The sequence below is a fragment of the Egretta garzetta genome, unplaced genomic scaffold, assembly GCF_000687185.1.
Source record: "Egretta garzetta isolate BGI_Z169 unplaced genomic scaffold, ASM68718v1 scaffold46, whole genome shotgun sequence".
Classification (NCBI taxonomy): domain Eukaryota; kingdom Metazoa; phylum Chordata; class Aves; order Pelecaniformes; family Ardeidae; genus Egretta; species Egretta garzetta.
Genome location: NW_009260268.1, coordinates 630,158 through 649,761, shown reverse-complemented (window position 1 = coordinate 649,761; position 19,604 = coordinate 630,158). Strand labels below are relative to the sequence as shown.

Here is a 19,604-nt window from a genome sequence, read left to right as displayed (position 1 = left end):
ACATTTCAATGCACAGCAATAAAATTTACACTTACACTTTTTCTTTGGAGGAGAACTTAGCACATGCAAACCATGGAAACCAGTTTTCTTCAACTTAAAATTATCTATAGGTGTTGTACGTGAAACATTCCAAATACGTAACACGCCAACCTGAGAATCTGAGGTTAAAAAAAAAACAAAAAACCATACAAAACCATTTTTTTTAATTTATTATCCTCTTTTTTGCTGTACACAGAGGTATGCAGTGTAAGGACTGATTTAAGCAAAAATACAACACTGAATTAAACTTAGAATCCTAAGAAAAATTTTATGAGCAGGCACTGTCATCTTCATAGTAATATCACTGTTAACAATAATAATTAGCATTAGTTATTTAAAATTCAGTAAATAAACTCTATGGAATCTCTCTCATCATAAAATATTCTCACAGTCTCACTTCCCTTATTCCTTAGGACATCACCATAAGCACTAACATCTATGGTGTAGAAAAGAAGAAAGAAGTGGATTCTTTTTTTTTTTAAATCCTTCTAAAAATAAAGAAAAGCAGGGGAGCAAGAAGTGACATCCACCAGTACACAGCATTTTTATTCCTATTTCCAAATTAACTCTCATATTTGTCGCTCAAGTGTGAGGAAAATACTATTTAGTCTAAAAAACAGTTTAAAGTCAATTGTTTACGTACCCAACAAACACAAAGGAAAAACTGCTCAGTGTAGTTTTCTGTTCTTTTCCACAGTTTTATGGGTTGTTCTTTTTTTTTTTACAATGCATATATGCTTTTATTTGTAGAAGTGTTAAACAGAAAGATCAGACTTGAAGTATCAGTTTTGAAGACTCAGTCCTATGTTTATTACCTTTGTATAAATCAGAAAATAAAAGGCTTACCTCCAGTTATAAACATTCCAGGTGCACTAGAAACCCAGGCTAAACACTGAACAGATGCCGCCGCACTGGGAAAATTAAAAGTTGTGATGCAGGACAGAGATTCAGAATCAACTAGTCGAATACCATTATGTAAATTAGCAACAAGAAGGTAGTCTGTTGATAAAGGGTCCCACTCCAGTGCTGTGATTGGATCCTCTTCATCTGTTCCTTCAAGAGACTCTGGTCTTAAGACATGTTTCTGATTTTTAGAACCTTTTAGAGCACAAGAAAGCAGTTTATTTAAAAATGAAATCAAGTATATCCCTTCACTAGTTACAAGGTTTTCAAACCTAATTTTTGTCTCTCCCTGAAATTTTTAGTAGCCTGCTCTACTGTCTGCACCAGTGAAATCAATGAAGCTGTTTTTGCAGTATTTGACTTAAAAATCTAAATTTCTTTTTAATACAGCAGAAAATAGAAACAGCTGTCAGGTTTACTAACATAATTTTATACTAAAGAAAGTATATTAAATCATATACACCGTCCTAACAATTTCCATGAGTAAAGGCCTGCAGCACAGGCTAAAGTACAAGTTACTTAAGTAAATCTGCATACCACAGGAAATGCAAGCAAAATAAAAGCAGTATGAACTAGAAAAAAAATTGTAGCAATCAAAAAAGTGTTCATGCACAACAGCAGACATGTTTCACTTGATAATCCATACTATGGAGAACCACAATTTTTAACATCATGTTCATTTCCCACTTTTTGTTTTTATGGAGAACTGATTCTTAGTTTTATAAGGTATGAATAATAATAATAAATGAATAATTAACAACATAGATCTGTATTTTTTAAGTTGTGATCTTGTATGAAAAAAAAATATTAATTTTGCACCTCTTTTCTAGAAATAATGAATTGACAGCTTCCATTACTCCGTTTTTAATCTAATTTTCAATTTTGATAATGAAGAATGCAATTAATTTGTCATATTATGATAAAAGCCAAGATCTACCTATATTCCTTAATGAACAATGTAGAACAAAGCTCATTCTGATACTTAAGAAGAAAAATGCTGAAAAGTTTTTGTTCCCTGGGGAACATTCTGAATATTAAAATAACTCTCATTATGATTTTTAGGGAAAATGCTGTTAGTGCACATTTTGTCTCAGGTAACTTTATAAATCAATTACCAGAAATAGGGGAAATAATTTAAGACTACACAACAATTAATAGCATAAGCTGATTTGTCCATTCCATTTATGTTTGTATACAAGACAACTGGAAAGGTACAGTTGTCTCTTTTGAAGCACCAGAAATAACATCAGAAATATCATCAGATAACTGTTTTAAATTTGCCAAAAAGTTTGGGATTCCTGCCTTCTTTAACAATGTCCCCTGGTTACACTGCAGTTCAGATTTTTTGTTGAATGAAAATCAACATTCAAATGAAACCCAAGAACTGACAACAAAGCAGAATTGTCATTTTTCAGCTAGCTTTAAAAGAACTAAAGGCAAAAAGTCCTCGAGTGAACAAAGCCAGCCATATTCAAACACTTCAGTCCCAAGAAAGCCCAATCAGCTGGTGGGGGAGTACGGATGTCTAGGAGCTATTTAGTTTTACCTGTGGTTCACAAAAGAATCCCGAAGCAAAGCTTATGGAAACCCTAACTGTTAAATTTTATTCTGTTAAAAGACTACATCAGCACTGTGAATCATGCAACTGAGTCACAGGTTATTTAAGTAAGCTGTGCTTATTTTGAGAACAAATGAAAGGTAAACTAGTACAGAATGTTTGGCTCTACATGACTGCACTGTATTTCTTTAAAGAGAGGGTACTAATCTTAAATCCTTGCATATTTTTTCTTCACACTAATTACTCTGCTATATTAATGGATAGTCTGGAGTTAATTAAAAGAACATACAGCCAGGACAGAAAAACCTAAGTAGATAACAATAATGGAAAAAAAAAAAAAAAAAAAGCTGTGTAGTCTGCTAATTATGTGGCAGTGACTCACACTTAAACAGAAAGGCTAGAGCCTTCAACCAGTCAATCACACTGAACTTTCAAGCAATTAACAGGAACTTGTGGATGTTCAGGTTCTCTCAAGGAAGTGTTTTGTCGGATATCCTACAAAAGGACTGAAACCTTTCAAAGTAAGGAACAGGATTTTTTTTTTTTTTTTTTTTATTGATTTCACTTGGTGATAAACTAAGTTCTGGTTCAATAACAAGTAATTCTACACATTCTGGCACGAGGTAGGTGAGGGCTGAAATTCAATCTCAAGGCAAAAAATTTTGAAAGTAAATTTTGCATGGCTTTTGGAACACAATACTATCTAAAATTAACACAGTATTTAAAGAACAATTTTTCTCAAAAAGTTGAAAAATCAGTTTTTACTGGAGGAAAAAGAAGTAGCCAGAAAAAAAAAAGAAATTGAAATGGTCCACCTAATACAGATATCTGGTTTTGTAGAAAACTATTTATGGAAGAGAGCTAAATTTTAGCTTCAAATGAGCTTATCAACAAGACACTTTCATTAGCAGAGTACTGGACTATTTATAAAGTATGCACAAATGCGCTTGCTGGTTTTCAGACATAAAGAGATAAATATTTTCCCATATACTCTTTCCTATAACAGAATCACAAAGATAATATGAAGTGTGACATGAGTTTCTACCTATAAAAAATGTAGGAGACTCTAGAATATGAAACAGAGACTCTAGAACAAATGACAAGCAAAGTAAGGGAGTCAGTGAAAGATTCAAGTCAGTCCATTCAGAAGAACAAACTTGCTGGAAAGATCAGTAGAAGATCATGGCTGTTCTCATTCTCTAAAAACAAGAAGTTTACTGTAAGTTGAAAATTGCAATATTATCTTGGTCACAAAAGGGAGAAGACACAAAGAAAATCCTCTGTGCTCTTTACCTAAGAAAACATATTTTTGTGATATGAAAGGAGTAGAAATACTATGAAGTAAGAACAAGTTTTATATATGTACATACATTATAAAACCTAAATGAAAATATTACAATTGCACACATATACAGAAGAAAAATAAGGGATACATTATATATAAATATTTTACCATATCAGTTTTTACCTGGTTGAAAAATAGACAGGCTTCCATCAGTATGTCCAAAGACTACTTTTCCTTTTTTCTTTGGATGCCATCTGAACAGACTGATATCGGATAAGAAACTATGTGCTTCTCTATGTGCAGTTACCCCGCTGTCAGGTCCTGAGATAGTCCAAATGTACAATGGACCTCTGTGGGACACAAATGCAACTGCATCACCTGCATTCCAGCACCAGCCAAGTGACGCAGGAATTCCTGAAACATACAGGGAAACCTTATAAGAACCAGGATATGAAACTCAGTGTATTACTGCTTTACTGCTTGACCCAGTATCAGCAATTGTCCTGAAAAGCTGTAGAAATAATTCTACATAAAAATTATTAGACTGAAATTTAGGCAACTGTGTGAACATCTTATGATGTAAAAGTAAACTATACATATCCATAGGCAGGAAGTAGAATTATTCCCCAAATTATTTTAATACTACTTCGATGGGCTGTATTTTATGATACCTGTGCTTCATTAGTACCAAAGAAAATCACACATATAAAAGAGGATAACCCTGATCCTCTCAACAATACTTTCATTCATTCACAATTCCATTCACCATTATGTTTTACTGTAAACTATTTGCTACTAAGGTGGTAAAATACTGAAAAATTTAAAATGTCTATTTTTGCAAAACACAATGAAATTTAAAGACAAATTTAACAGAGGCAGATATTTGTGAAAAACTTGGAAAGCTAGCTCTGTAATCAAAGGGAACGCTTGGTAACTTCCTTCTGGTTATATGACAGTTTTAATTCAGTTGCCCAACACCTGACTGTAGACATTCCAATTTAAGGATTTTCATAGAATCAGAGTGTCGTTTAGGTTGGAAGAGACCTTTAAGATCATCAAGTCAAATTGTTTTGAGGTTAACATCGCCAACCCTCATTATCCTCATAATTTAATAATGTTTATCTGAAGGAATAAATGTCAGTAAGACAAACTCCTCAAGCTGAAAATTAAAAACTGTATTTAGACACTTTAACATGGTAGCGTCAGAGAGAGTAAAAGCAGCATTAATAGGAGGTTTAAACATATTATCCTAAAAGTAAATTAGTTTTTAAAAAGTTTAAAATAACAACACTTCTTTCACATGTAGTCATTGGCTGAAGTAGATTTTTAAACAAACAATGTATTGAAAAACAAGTATCAGTTTTTATATTAATGCATAATCTGATACAATATTCCTTTCAGAATAGATCAAATCAGTTTTTTCCTACTTATTCCTTTTGCAGGAAATGCAAGATGTTCAAGACTTTCAGAGGTATCCTAAGTGCTCTGGAAAGAACAGAGTAGGGGGTCCCGAAATGTCTTAGAAGATCTCAAGATGCTGACTATTCTTGGATTGCACTTATTTTCTAAGAATGCAAACGTAGGAGTCAAGGACACCTGATAGAGATTGACTGTAAGAACAGAAATATAGGTACTGGTTTTGACTGAAGGGAATCAGAACTGGTGAGGGAAAGGCGATAGACACAGATTTTTAGCCCCGTAGATTTCTATTACAATCTCCAAATTAGCAATTTCAAGTCCTGAGAGAAGATGCAGGTAGACAAGTGTTAGGGTAATTAAACAAAAACTGGTTTTCAAATTCACTGACAAAGTAAACTCCTGAACTGGTCAAGTACTTTAGAAAAAGAATAACCTCTTTGTTTAGCAATTAATAGATGGTTCAGAGCAATTTACTCGAACACACTATAATTATTTTCTAAAATGAACTACAACAAATCTGACAAGAATATTGCATTATGCTATCATTAAACCTCTGGCCTACCAACTGCTTCGAATTTACTCTATATCAAGTATTTCTGATATCTGCAGATGAGAAAGCTATATGGATCAAATAGATCTCCATGTCTGAAATACCTTTTGTATTGTCCAGCTTGGCCACCACTTTCTGTTCAGTCACATTCCAAATGATCACTAAGCTATCTGCACTGGCACTTGCAAACATGTCAGGATTGTGGGGACACCAAGATATGGCTGTGATTGTCTTCTTATGCTCAGACATAATTGCCCGGAGCTTGAATTCATTGTATCGGTGATCCAGCTAAATAAAAAGTAAAATTCATTTTAGAAATATGTATTTTGCAAACTCACTTTAAGTACTGTTGGGTTGGAGAACAGTTCATATAACAGTATTAGACTATACAGATTAATTTATAGTGGATTTAACAACTGTCAGTACCTGACATCTCAATAAATTAAATTCTCATACATTTGACTTGGACAGAAAAGTTGCCAAATATTCAATTAGCCCAACCACTATTAACATAGTTTATCCTCTTTTCACTTATAAACTATCATACAATTCCAAAATGCTTTATTTACAGGCATGGTAACAATAATTTAGTAATCTGCAAGGGGTTACACAGGACAGAATATGAAAATGAGTTTGAAATCGTTCTCATTTCTTACACTTAGGACAACTAAAAAAAAAAAAAAAAAAAAAAAAAAAATCAAATGCCCAAACCTGACACAGTACATTTTATTTTAATCCTACTAGCGGTATAACTCATCAAGTTAAAATAAGCATATCCTTTATTTCCTGACCTATTTCTCAGTCTGAAAATTCCACATCACAGCATTTCTACTTTTTTGTTACATGTTGATGTATGTTAACTGTGAACTTCAGAAGACCACGGTGCTGAGCAGTTCAGAAATGAAGAAAGTAATAACTTGTTCCAAACCAAAGAAAAGTGGACCACTGAATCCACAACTTTGCAGAGTGGATTAAACTACTTCAAAAGACTACTATTACACTACAGCTTCAAATGAAAACATGGAATTGCTTCATTTCTCTCTCAGAATCCACTCTTTTATCATTGCACTTCATTCATCTCAAGTGTTTGCTGGATTGAGAGCCTGTCTTTTAAGAATAATTCTTTACACATACAACTTCAAATAGAAAGTTTATATCAGTCTTCCGCATTAGCTGTAACAAGGAGAAAAAAAACAATTTGGAAGGGGTATCTGGAATGGAACAATGAGCTTTACACAGACATCTCACAATCATACTTCCAAAAGCATTGTAGAAACATTTATTGAAAGGATTCAAAGCGAGATAGACAACAATGCAAAAATGTATATAGTCTGTTAAATAAAAATAATCTTACCTGATAGATATAAATAGCAAGGGTAGCACAGTAGGCAAATCTGTCCCCGCTAGCAGCACATACATCCTTGTTCCATGGCTGACATCCAGCAGCCAAAAGTCCCACTTGTTTAACCTGTGACATTTTTGCCTTTAAAACAGGAATTCATTAGACTACAACAAGATGACAGAATAATACATTTTTGTTCCCATAAATAACATATACATATATACCTTAAAAATATAGCTAGCTTTTATGTTTTAAGAGCAACATCTTGTGTTTATGAGGTACAAATGAATGTATCTGAAATAAAGCTAAGCAGATGTTCATATGCATCAGTGCTACACAAGAAAGGGATTTTAATACCATTCACAGGAATCCATTTGGGAGAAAAAAAAAAGGAGGGGGACAGCACATGAAAACTTGAATAGTTCTTGATTTGTACTAGCTGAAGCTGTTCTTCATGACTTTCATTTTCTTCTGCAGTCTGGTTCAACACTTTATTACAGTGTAATGCCCTCCTTCCCTTCATCCTCCACAAAGACAGATGGACAAAATAAACCATATGCTAATATTTTTGTTTTAAGTAAGTTAAGCAACATGTCTAAAAAGGACTTCAAACCACTTGCATAGAACAACTATGCATTACTTATTACCATAATGCTTTTTGGAGAAACTTTCTAAATTTTCTTAATAATTACTGGTTAAAGAAAAAAGTTGAAGTAAACTGTGGAAAATAAAAAGCAAAGCTTAGTGTAATATTACTGCATTAGTGTATAGCAAACTATGCCTTCACTGTCCAAAGTAAGCCTCAGACTACTAACTCTGCTCAGAAAGAAGCAACTGACTTCAACATAAAAACACAAGAAATGCTTTGCTGCACCAGACCAATTATCCACCTAACCCATATCTGATTCATGATAATGTCACAATGTTACTCAGAGCACGAGCCTGGCGATTTTTCTATGATCCATTTACATACTCTGCTACAACCAAGAATGCACACATTTGCAAAAGTACTGTTAAAACTTAATTTCTGGGCGGGTTGTACAAGATGACCTCCAGAGATCCCTTCCAATCTCAACCATTCTGCAATTCTACGATTTAAGAAAACATTCAAAAGGAGCCTTGTTTCATTTAATTACAGCAGACAAGTAGGAAACACCATCAGTTTTTACAGAATCTCTGAATTCACTTATATACCAGTCTTCATGTGATACAAATCTCCCAGGTTCAAGCCAATTGTTAACTATTGAAATGCCTGCTCCATGAACCTGCAGAAATAACTGTGGCTTTACCACCACTATAGAAGGCTCCAGCAGCCAAATATCTGCAACTGAGGTTGACAAGGATGACTAGGTGAATCACAGCCTGCAACAGTGTGGTGATGCAAATGGCAGAACATGGTCCAAACAGTTGTAAAAAGGATTCGCGACTTCTGCACCGAAGTTAAATTAACCCAAGGGAGGCTCCATCAGCACAACTGAAAGTACTACCCACACACAGGATATTTAGATAACCCACAGCTGAAACTTCTTCATACATATGACTTCAGCCAGGCTAGCAGCAGAATCCTAATACAGGAAACAGTACTTGAGTCAGTGAGAGCTCCTGCAGAAAAGAATCTTGTGCAGATTGGTGAAGGACAATTCTGCCGAGTTTCACCACACCAGAGTGCTTCAGCATGGGCTAAGGTAAGGTCCAGATGTAAAGATTTACTCCTCCAACTACATTATAGAATGTCTCATTTAAAGACACGTTTATACTGTGGCTAGATTAATGGACTGAGGGGCATTATGTGGAAAAACATTACATGGGAGCACGGAGGGCTGTATCTTTAGGTCAAAGAGCTAAGACTAATGTTAAAGACACAGAGACTTATGTTCAATTTACTAAGTGCCAGGTACATTTGCAATCCCCACAAAAGAAAGGGAATTAAAAAGAAAAAAAGGAGACTTCAAACGTGATTAAGTATTTTGAGGGAACAACTGTTGATTAAGTGCAAGGGTTGTTATGCAATGCATTGCTGTGCAACAGCTGTAGGGGAGATACATTGTCTGCAGATCACTTCCCACCTACTTCATGTCAACTGTATGGAGGGGGAAATGTTTTTCTGAATGACATTGGTATTAAGGCACATTTAGAAAAAACTTTGCACAAGTATGGTAATAGCAACCTATAGTACTCAAGGGAACCTATCCGTCAATATCGACAAAAAGCTTATTATATAAATATTAACAAAATTTCATTTTACTGAATATATACAAGGGATGAAAATGAAGCTAAATGATCAACTTTATCTTTTATTTTTCTTATGTGCTTGGGGTATCTACTTGGCAGATAAATATTAATGAATAAATATAAGAAGCAACCTCCATGAGATTATAAGTCTCCTTCACTTTGGAAAGTGTGAAAGAAAAAAAAAAATATGAAAGACTTATTTTGGGTGCTTCTTTAGCAGAGAATCAGGAACAGACTGAACATTTGGCACTAACCATCTCAAAGATATCACTGACAGTAGTTATAGCGATTAAAGGTTCTGACTGAGTTCCCAATGCCCAAAGAAAATGAGACAGCCACATTTAACCTTTGAAAATTTTGGTGAAGGAGACTGTACAGCAACAGAAGAGAAATATACAGAAAAATGTTACATGCTACACCCCTGCTGCAGACTAGTGCTTTGGCTATTGAATTTCCTTTCTATCTCTGCCAACAATTCTTCTGACTTCTGCAGTAAATAAATTATAGATTCTAGAGAGAACAGTTCTGTAAACTCCGTCACCTTGCAGTTCATTTGCAATCCACCTCATGATACAAGTGACACGAGTCCCACAGAAAGAACTTCATCTTACTGTCTAAAGAATCATCACCACCACCACCACAAAGTGATAAAAAATAGCTGCAAATTTCTGATCTTGCCATTTAGTGTTCTTTTACTGCTTAGTGAAATTACAAATTCCAGATCCCTTCTGTGCAATTAAAGTATCAATCACATATATTCAGAAATACTGGTATTGGGGGCATTCAGAACTGCAATACACACTTTTTCAAGTCACAATTTAAAAATAACTGGCACCATTAACAACCACTTTTTCTGAAATTAAAGTAATCCAGTCAATTACATAACAAGTTACTAAAATGCAGAATAATACCTGGAAACAGAACTCTTGGTTTCTACTCTTGATTCCAGGGAAAATGATGGTTAAAACACTAGGTGTGTCAGGAAACAAATAAAGAACATTAAAAAAAGGCATGGTGAAGTAGAAGAGAATTAGATGTACAATATTGGATTATTGTAGGTTTAGTTTGTAGGTTTAACGCACGTAAGATTGATTAAAAGTTAACAACTCTTTAGGCATTAAGAGGGCACAAATATTTATTTCATAGTAATAACAGATTTGTCACATTTTGTACAGATCCTCTTTTTTTACCTCCTCATATGGGAACTAAGAGGTTCCTGATTTGATGAAATTTAATCTGTAAGAAAAGACTATTTTCAATGTTGTTTAATTTGCAGTTTGATTACAGTTAAAATTGAATGTAAAGTTAAGATCTCTTGCAGATGGTTAAGCGGAATTCCACAAATGTGTCTTTCAGAGTAACAACAGATTTGTCTTGTAGGATTCTGCAGTGAATTGTTTAAAAAAATTCCGGTTAATTTATACAGCAGATCTTCCTTTTTGCCTTGATATGAGAGAGGAAAGTTATTCCTCACTACATGAAATCTAGTCTGTAGGAAAATACTACTCTAAGTGGCTGAGAATAAGGAGGATTCCAAGCCTATGTGCTGATATCTAGAACAAAAAGGAAAAGGTCCTCTACATTGGATTTACAATTACCATGATCAGAGTAGTACTTCCGGTTTGGAGATAGTTCCACTACTAGTGCCACTATTTCCATGTTGTCCATGCAGCTGATTAACAATGAAGAGCCTTTCATGTATTTTTTTCATGTCATCAGGACACCTGCATAGTTTAGGGTATTTTAATGGTTTCCAAATGCATATATCACTTGATTAGAATTCATGAGTAATCATGAACAAAAACTGTTGTCATCAAATGGTTAGAAAATTATTTCAACCTAATTCTAAATGTATGTCTGTAAGCATTACTGGATTTGTCATATTAAGTGCTGTATTTGAAATAGAACACATTTGTCTTCTCTTTGTTCTACATTTACATTAAAGACAAAAGGTAACTTTAATATGGGGTTGGTTTTTTGGTTGGTTTTTCTTTTGGTTTTTTTTTTTTTTTTAAGCAATTCACCAATAGAAGCCTCATTCACAAGTTTATTTAAAACAACCATTTTTTGATAATGTACTATTTTTCTTAAAGTCTGATATTCAAATGAAAATGTCTCCTAAATAAGATCACTTAGATGAAAAATGCTGCTTTGTGACGTATCGTTGTTTCACTGAGTTAATAATTCATGCTTAAGAAGCATTATTGCACTTTGATTCTTCATATAGATTTTTCCTATTTAACTATATGTAAAAAAATTACATATGTAAAATATTCCGAGGTGTATTATAGAAAGATGTTTGCACTGTGTTTACTAATATTTTTGCTGTTTTAAACTTGTTAACACTTCCTGCTCCTTGTAATGAGTTATATAATGTTTTACAAAAAATACGGTAATTAAGAAGCATTTGCTTTGAAATGGAGTACAATGGTATCTAGAAGAAGAAATCACAATTGTGTGCCATACTGACTGTTATTCTCTTGTAAGTATCATGCATCAAAGGAGTTCCCTGCTGATCTTTTCAAACATTATATATTACTGTTGAACATATTCAGAGTACAAGGGAGAAAGCAGCATTCATCAGAACAGCCTGAGTAAAATGACAGAAAACTGGAAAAGCAGTATAACCGAATAAAGATATATGTATGATTTCACACATGTTGCATTTTTATACAATGGAGATTTTTCATACTCTGTTAAAAAAGAGTTTTATTTCAAAATAATGGACGTACAAGTAATTATTTTGGACACTGAAAAAAACTGTGTATGTAAAAAACTTATACCACACTGGGAAAGCTATCAAAGGATACCCACAGTTTCCAAGGAGATGAAGGGAAGAGGGAGGACAGCAAAAACCTTTCTTTTCAATTGGAATGAACAGCAACATTCTAAGTCATTCCTTGTTACTAAATATAGGGAAAAAAACATTAAGCTGAAATTCTGTACACCATAGAGTTAATATTATTTAAAAATAGCAACTGAATGGACCAGATACATAGACATGGCTATATATCAATAACAAAGATAAATGCCTAATAATCCCTACCTTAAAGGTATTATTTTTTGTAAACCACTTAAGAATTTCCATGTTCATTCCAATACCTTGCTGCTCCCAAAAATGCAAAATCTTGCTCTAGTTGTAGAATGAAATCACTCTACTTGACAGATGAAGGAACTAAACCTTGATGTTCACAAAATAATGCAGTTACCAATGCAGGAGAAAAGACTGAGCATTGTGTCACACCACACACACAAAACGGCAGTGTCAGTAGCCTGGCAACTGCAGCTTTTTAACAGGCACCATTTTAATTTTAACCTAACTCCTTTTTCTCTGCTTCAGCTACTCAGTGTATTTCATTGCTCGTTGTATTTCCTGACTGTACTACAATGATATTTACAGAATAATAGCAGCTCTTAAAATCCATCATTTAGCACCCTTTAATTATCAAGAGATGTGCTTGCATGTTGTAAGTGTCCATAAATTGATAACCAATAACATATGCTTATACCGTTAGCAATTGTGGTCCTTACGGTGTATGAGCTGTCCAAATGAGTATATATGCAATATAGCATACACACAGAAGTGAATATACAGTATCCTTATATTAATCAATATGCTTCTGCATATATAAACCCCTAGTTTCTGAACAGCTACACGTAATAGAGTGTTAGAATGAACAGAAGCAGAGGACATCTTTGTCGCTATCCTCCGATTAAGTTTGTATGTTTTCTTATGTGGAAAGCTTGCTGTCACTCCTGTTTGACATATAAAACTGTTATAACTCATCCAGACTATTGTCCCCAGGTACCAGTATTATTGTCAATATGTCAGTGATAATGCAATAATTAAAGATCTTTAGTGATATAAAAGTGATGTCTCCTTAAAGATACTGGGCCTGTTTACCCATCTTTGGGGGAAAATCCATTGGAGATGAAAATGTGACCTGTGAACCAGAGAGCTTCAAATTCATTACCCTATCCAATGGGACCGGTCTGAAACACCAGATAATGGACAAAGAATTTATCTTGTTAAGAATATGAAGGTCTTCAAATCTACCAAGAAGTTTCAGCATGTCTGGAAGACATGTCGGAAACCAACTTTTTCCTGAGCGTGCCTGCCTCAGTAGCACAGCGTCTCATGTAAGACCATAAGCTTAATTAGTATTAGCCCTCTTCCAATGGGGCTGGAAAGCACCAAGCATAATATAGCCATGTTAAGAAATTAAATTCTGATTATTATGTCCAGACCCATGAAATAAAGATAATTGGAAATATTCTGGTACACATGCAACTTAACAGCCAACAGACAAGTTAAATTTACTAAGACTAAATAGAGCAATGAAATTTCCAAAAATTTTAATGTTTCTGGAAGGAGCATTTAAGAAGTTAGCATAGAATAGAATCTAGAAAATGCACTATCTATCCATTACATTAAAATGTATTTATTACTTTTTGAATCTGGGGAACCTCAAAAGTAAAAGCAAGCACATTAGAAGATAAGAAGAAATCTTATACTATGAAAACTTTGACAATATGTATATGTATATTGTCATAGATCAGCTGTCATGAATTGTAATAGATCCATAGGAAAAAAAGGTTAGCAACAAAGAAATAGATGGCAGTATTGTATTTCAGTTATAATTTCTTAAGAACCGGATATCTCGGTATCATTTGAGTTACTCCCTTTAAGCAAGAATTCTTCCTACTTTGCAGGGAGTACCACAAAATGCTAAAGACTTTTTAGTTCTTGACATGGACAATTAGTAACTGCAGTTACTAGTGTAGGTCTCTAAATAGTCTTACTGAGATTGTACACACACTACTTCAAGCAACTGCTTCTGGGCAAAAGGTAAGCAAAGACTGACTACATTAATCACGACAGTCATTGTGTAGAATAATTATGTAGGTTTATGCATATCAAAACATTTTTTTTTTTTTCAATGAAAGGGTTGTCAAGCATTGGAACGGGCTGCCCAGGGAAGTGGTTGAGTCCCCATCCCTGGAGGTATTTAAAAGATGGGTAGAAGTGGTTCTTGGGGACATGGTTTTGTGGTGGGATGATGGCAGGATTAGGTTAATGGTTGGACTTGATGATCTTAAAGGTCTTTTCCAACCTAAACGATTCTGTGATTCTATGATATACTGCTCTAAACAAAAGCTAAGGCCTTCATACTCCTCAGCAGGATTTAACCTAAGTAGCCCACTGCTTGTTAAAGTGTCAGGCTGGTTGCTAGTTTATCACTGAGCAGTCTAGACAGAGAATTTGCATACTTGTCTGGAAAAATTAGGAAAGTTTTTTCTACTTTTGTATACAATTCATGGTACACAGACTGCCTGTGGCTCCTGGAGAAGCAGAAAATTAACCGGAGGCAAGAAGAGAATGCCTTGGACAGGACTTTGAATTTCAGCAAGATTCTTCAAAAAACACCAGAAGCTTTTGCTGGACTGTTGCAACCAGCATTTGCAGATGACATTTCTTAAGACAACCTAGCAAGTGTTCAAAATGAGTGCATTCAGTTATCCAGATGCTGACTAGGAAAAGAACACTGTTATTTAAAAGATAATTTTAAACAAACAAGTGTTCTACCAGGGTTCACAAACATTTTAAACTTCCACAATAAACCAAGAGCCAAATCACTACTGGAATTCATTTAGCCACAGTATCTCTGGCTTCACAAGGGAAGAAGTCCTAAAAATGTTGTGGGTGTCTGGCTTAAGCTTGGAAAAAGTTAGGATTTGAAATCACACCCTGAGACTATATTTTACAGAAACAAATGCTTATTTGAAATTAAACCCAACTACATTAATCCAAGATAGATATCCTGCTTAGAAAACCTAAGGCCAACAATTTAACAAAAATATCATAACTTGGGGTAACTCATACAAAGGAGTGGTTTTGACTGTCTCAACTACATCACTTGTACAGTTTAACTAGAATATCCTTTATTGTGCAACTTTAACACGATAATCTAAAGAGCAATACTAGGGTTTGAAATAGAACATGGAGAAGTGCTGGTATTTCTAATAACACATCACCATGAATGTTGAACTACATACCTAATCAATCCAATACATCATACATAGCAGTGGTAACAAAACCATAATCCATAGGATATTTGTTAGTCTTATGGTACCAGAAATCTAGTTTCCAGATACTGCATATATCCAACATACATACAACCATATATGATCTCAGTATAAAGCATCTAAGACCCTCTGCACAAATTCTGTTCTCATCTTCCAACCCAGAGCTACCACAATCACCAGAACGTTGCTTTTCTGCTGGCAAACTGCAACGACACTTCTGATTTCAGATAAAGTTACCTCTTGACACATCTCATGCCCGAATCCCTGATGAGCAGCTATTAAAGGACAACTCCACAACTGAAACATTCTTATCATGAGTCACATGTAAAACGAGAACAGTGGAAAATATTAAAATCTGCTAGTTTTTAATACTTATGAGCATATAATTGGCATTACCAATAATACACAGTAATACAATTAAAGCAGCTTCTGGCCCTTATGTTTCAGTAGCATCTCCAGCATTCTGATGCAATAGCCGAAAACATACTATCAAAACAAGAAACAGAAATTACTGAAATATATGGTTATATAAGGGAGCTTGATACAGTGAAAGAAATGTGACTTATTCACTTTCCACCATAAATCTATAAAAGCAGCAGTAGATCAAGCTTGCCCAAGGCATAGAGTTAATAAGCATTAAAAAAAAAAATCCAAGATACCTTGTAAATGTTGCTATAGTAACAACTCCTCCTCCTTGGAAAAGTGCTAATAAAAATATATAGGTATCCAACGTACAAACTGGAAATGACCTTAGGTGAATTTAATATCTTCCAAATATTTCTGTTTTACTCAATTGCTGCTTATAGTTATTTTAGTTTACTCCACGCACAGTACATTAATTCCTCCTAATACAATAAAATTAAATGCTTAATTTCTATCTCATTACATATTAAAGAAATACTACTCATTAAATTATGCAACCTAAAAAACGCAAGTAGGTGGTCACCAAACTTCCAATATCTTTATGCAGCTATTAACATTAGTTTTCAAAGAACTCATTTTAGATGTGCATATCTATGATTCAAGATCTCATTAAAACTACTAAAAATCCCTTCTTGGTACCACTATGGGAGTATTACTTTTGGTACTAGTAATATAATAAACAGCAGCTTAAAGAATAAAAATACAAAGGAAGGAAAAGAGAAAATATTAATTTAAACAATTCTTACTCGTTGTTGTCCTTCATACCAATCATCTTCATCAAACCAGTGGGAAATATAAGTCATCCAAGCCATGACAGAAGGCACAGTTGAAATAAAAGATACAGAACCTGAACACATGTGAGTACAGTGAGCCCTGTGCTAAAATTTACTCAAAACTATAACAAGCTACCCAAAGATCAGATCTGAACTCTGTGATATGATTCTACATTAATAAGCTTTACATTCATAAATATATATAATCTGAAATACTTTTAGCAGCAATTTAAATGCTATATATGTTGGATTCTGAACTGGAAAACAGAAATCACCACTAAAACAATTACTAGATTGTATATCCCAGTATTTTAAATTAAAGCAGGTTAGTACTTCAAGCTCAATTTTACAGTGCTTCTGAGCTCTGAAAATGAGGTGCTGTTTGAGTCACTCAATTGTCTCCTAAAAAATTATTTTCCCTCTTTTCAAGTGTACTGTCTGCAAGAAATGTGTTTCAGTGCACAAAAGCTTGTACTGAAATGTAAAATACCTCCAGAATTATGGGAAGTGATGTGTTTTGGTTATGTAGGGAGTGGTTTCAACTGGCACAGTAGGAGGGGCCACGATTATCACAAATGCCGAACGTCTTATGTTTAACATTTTTTTAAAAGGAAGAAAAAAAAAAAGAAAAAAAAAAAGAAAAGATCGGCATCTCTGTTGTTCGCAGCCAGCAGAGCTTGAAGGGCTCAGCTACAGCCACCAGCACTGACTGGAAATTTTAAAAGCCTGATTTTCAGTAATTCATCAGAATGCATCTGCTTCTTTTCTTGCCCTCAGGAGAGTTTCACATTTCTGACTGTATTTATTCCTTCTGCAGGTAATTTCCCTTTTTTGGTATGCTCCTAAGTTTCACATCAGATTTCACAGTGCGTTATACCAATGAAAACAAGAGGTAAAAAGAGGAATAAAAGCTGTATTGCTCACACAATTCAATACTGCAGCAGCACACTTCATCAGCTGTCTAGGAGACATTACCATACAAATCTTCCTGACTGCATGGTTGCAGCAACTATCAAATCCTCAACAGAGATTATGGAGAGCTAAAAAACCCCCAATTTCTTACGAAATCTAGAACCCAGATAACCTCTGCCTTTCTGTACTGGATTAAAGAGCTGTTTCCCAAAATTCATAATAAATGCAAAAGCTAGACTGTGAAATCAATTGTTCAATCAAGAAATAAATAAAGCAAGTAAAGAAAGAACAGCTGGAAGTACCAGATATTAACCTGGAGTTCGTGGTCAGCATGACTTAGCATTCCAAAGAGCAATTCAGTGCCAGTACCAGTCCTACTCTAGCACATGTCATTTCCATTAAGGCTATTATATAAGCAAGCTACATTCTCGGATACACAGCAGGGAAATAAAGAAAAAGCAGCAATACTTTTGCTTTCCGACCTTTTACTCAGCAATTACAACACCCAAGAGGGAAAAAACACACCCAAAAAACCAAAACCACACACAAAATAAAAAGTTTACATCAAGACACTCACTATATTTACGGGAAGTAGCATTCCCAGATTTTTTTTTCTGGTTCCACAGTCCTCCAAACATATACATACACAAGAACATACAGAGGAACTTCCCACCATATACTGCTGACATTTTTCAGATTACCTGCCCTTTGAGACTTCGGCTCAAACATAAACAATGCAAAGTGCACAGAATTGCATGGTCTCATAAACTATATGGGAAACACGGGATTAATTCAGACACCTCTATTCATACGGCTGAAGAAATGCCTGGCCATGTCCATGGCCTCTGAGTAAATGATAAAAATGTTACCGATATAAAATTTTTGTTCACAGGTGTGGTACAACTTGCTAAACAAATCAGATCCACATTATTACTGTTTGTTACACTCCAAAATCACAGTTTCAAATAAATTAATACTAGGCATTCAGAAAAGCCTTTGCTTTCACACTGTTCTACCTCTTTGTAAGGGCACATTGCATCCCTCAGAATCTTGAGCAAAGTATTACATGTAGCTCAACAGTAACAAATTTGTTTCTGTTTTACACCTATGCTGCAGTACAGGCTGGGGGCTGACCTGCTGGAAAGCAGCTCTGCTGAGAGGGACCTGGGAGTCCTGGTGGATGACAAGCTGACCATGAGCCAGCAGTGTGCCCTTGTTGCCAAGAAGGCCAATGGTATCCTGGGGTGCATTAAGAGGAGTGTGGCCAGCAGGGCGAGGGAGGTTATCCTCCCCCTCTACTCTGCCCTGGTGAGACCCCACCTGGAGTACTGTGTCCAGTTCTGGGCTCCCCAGTTCAAGAAAGATGAGGAACTGCTAGAAAGAGTCCAGAGGAGAGCAACTAGGATGATAAAGGGACTGGAGCACCTCCCCTATGAGGAAAGGCTGAGAGAGTTGGGCTTGTTCAGCCTGAAGAAGAGAAGACTGAGAGGGGACCTTATCAACACATACAAATATCTTAAGGGTGGAAGTCACGAGGATGGAAGCAGTCTGTTTGCAGTGGTGTCCAGCGACAGGACTAGGGGCAATGGGTGCAAACTGAAACATAAGAGGTTTCAGTTGAATATGAGGAAAAACTTCTTTACTCTAAGGGTGACGGAGCACTGGAACAGGCTGCCCAGGGAGGTTGTGGAGTCTCCTTCTCTGGAGATATTCAAGGCCCGCCTGGATGAAGTCCTGTGTAGCATGCTCTAGGAGAGCCTGCTTTAGCAGGGGGGTTGGACTAGATGATCTCCCGAGGTCCCTTCCAACCCTTGCGATTCTGTGATTTCACAGTCCTCCCTTTGGAACTAGGTAGTCTCATTTCAGTGAGTGACAGAATCATTTTACACTTTTCAGAGTCATGACAATGCCTAGAGGGAACAATTCTGGTAAAGTAACTGCATTTTAGAAACTAAACTTGTTATGCATATGAGAGGAGAATGATACAAGAAGAATAACTATCAATGTATATTACAAGTCAAAAAGGTCTGTTACTATTTAGCACTCAAACATTAACTTCTCATCATTTGAGGTGGAAATTC

General features: G+C 35.2%; 1 protein-coding gene across 5 annotated transcripts in view; it reads right to left on the bottom strand.

The window, feature by feature from the left end:
* Nucleotides 1-16,695, bottom strand: part of WDR17 (WD repeat domain 17) — a 43,771-nt gene extending 27,076 nt beyond the window's left edge. For 3 of the 5 annotated variants that reach the window (XM_009642393.1, XM_035897806.1, XM_035897807.1), the window contains exons 1-5: nucleotides 7,109-7,231; nucleotides 5,859-6,042; nucleotides 3,969-4,199; nucleotides 886-1,137; nucleotides 36-158 (exon numbers count right to left, since the gene is read on the bottom strand). In XM_009642393.1, coding sequence (XP_009640688.1) covers nucleotides 36-158; nucleotides 886-1,137; nucleotides 3,969-4,199; nucleotides 5,859-6,042; nucleotides 7,109-7,231 — 913 coding nt within the window. Of the gene's footprint in view, nucleotides 1-35; nucleotides 159-885; nucleotides 1,138-3,968; nucleotides 4,200-5,858; nucleotides 6,043-7,108; nucleotides 7,238-16,584 lie in introns of those variants that run through there. The other 2 variants (XM_035897805.1, XM_009642392.1) reach the window with 2 other exon arrangements.
* Nucleotides 16,696-19,604: the final 2,909 nt, after the last annotated feature.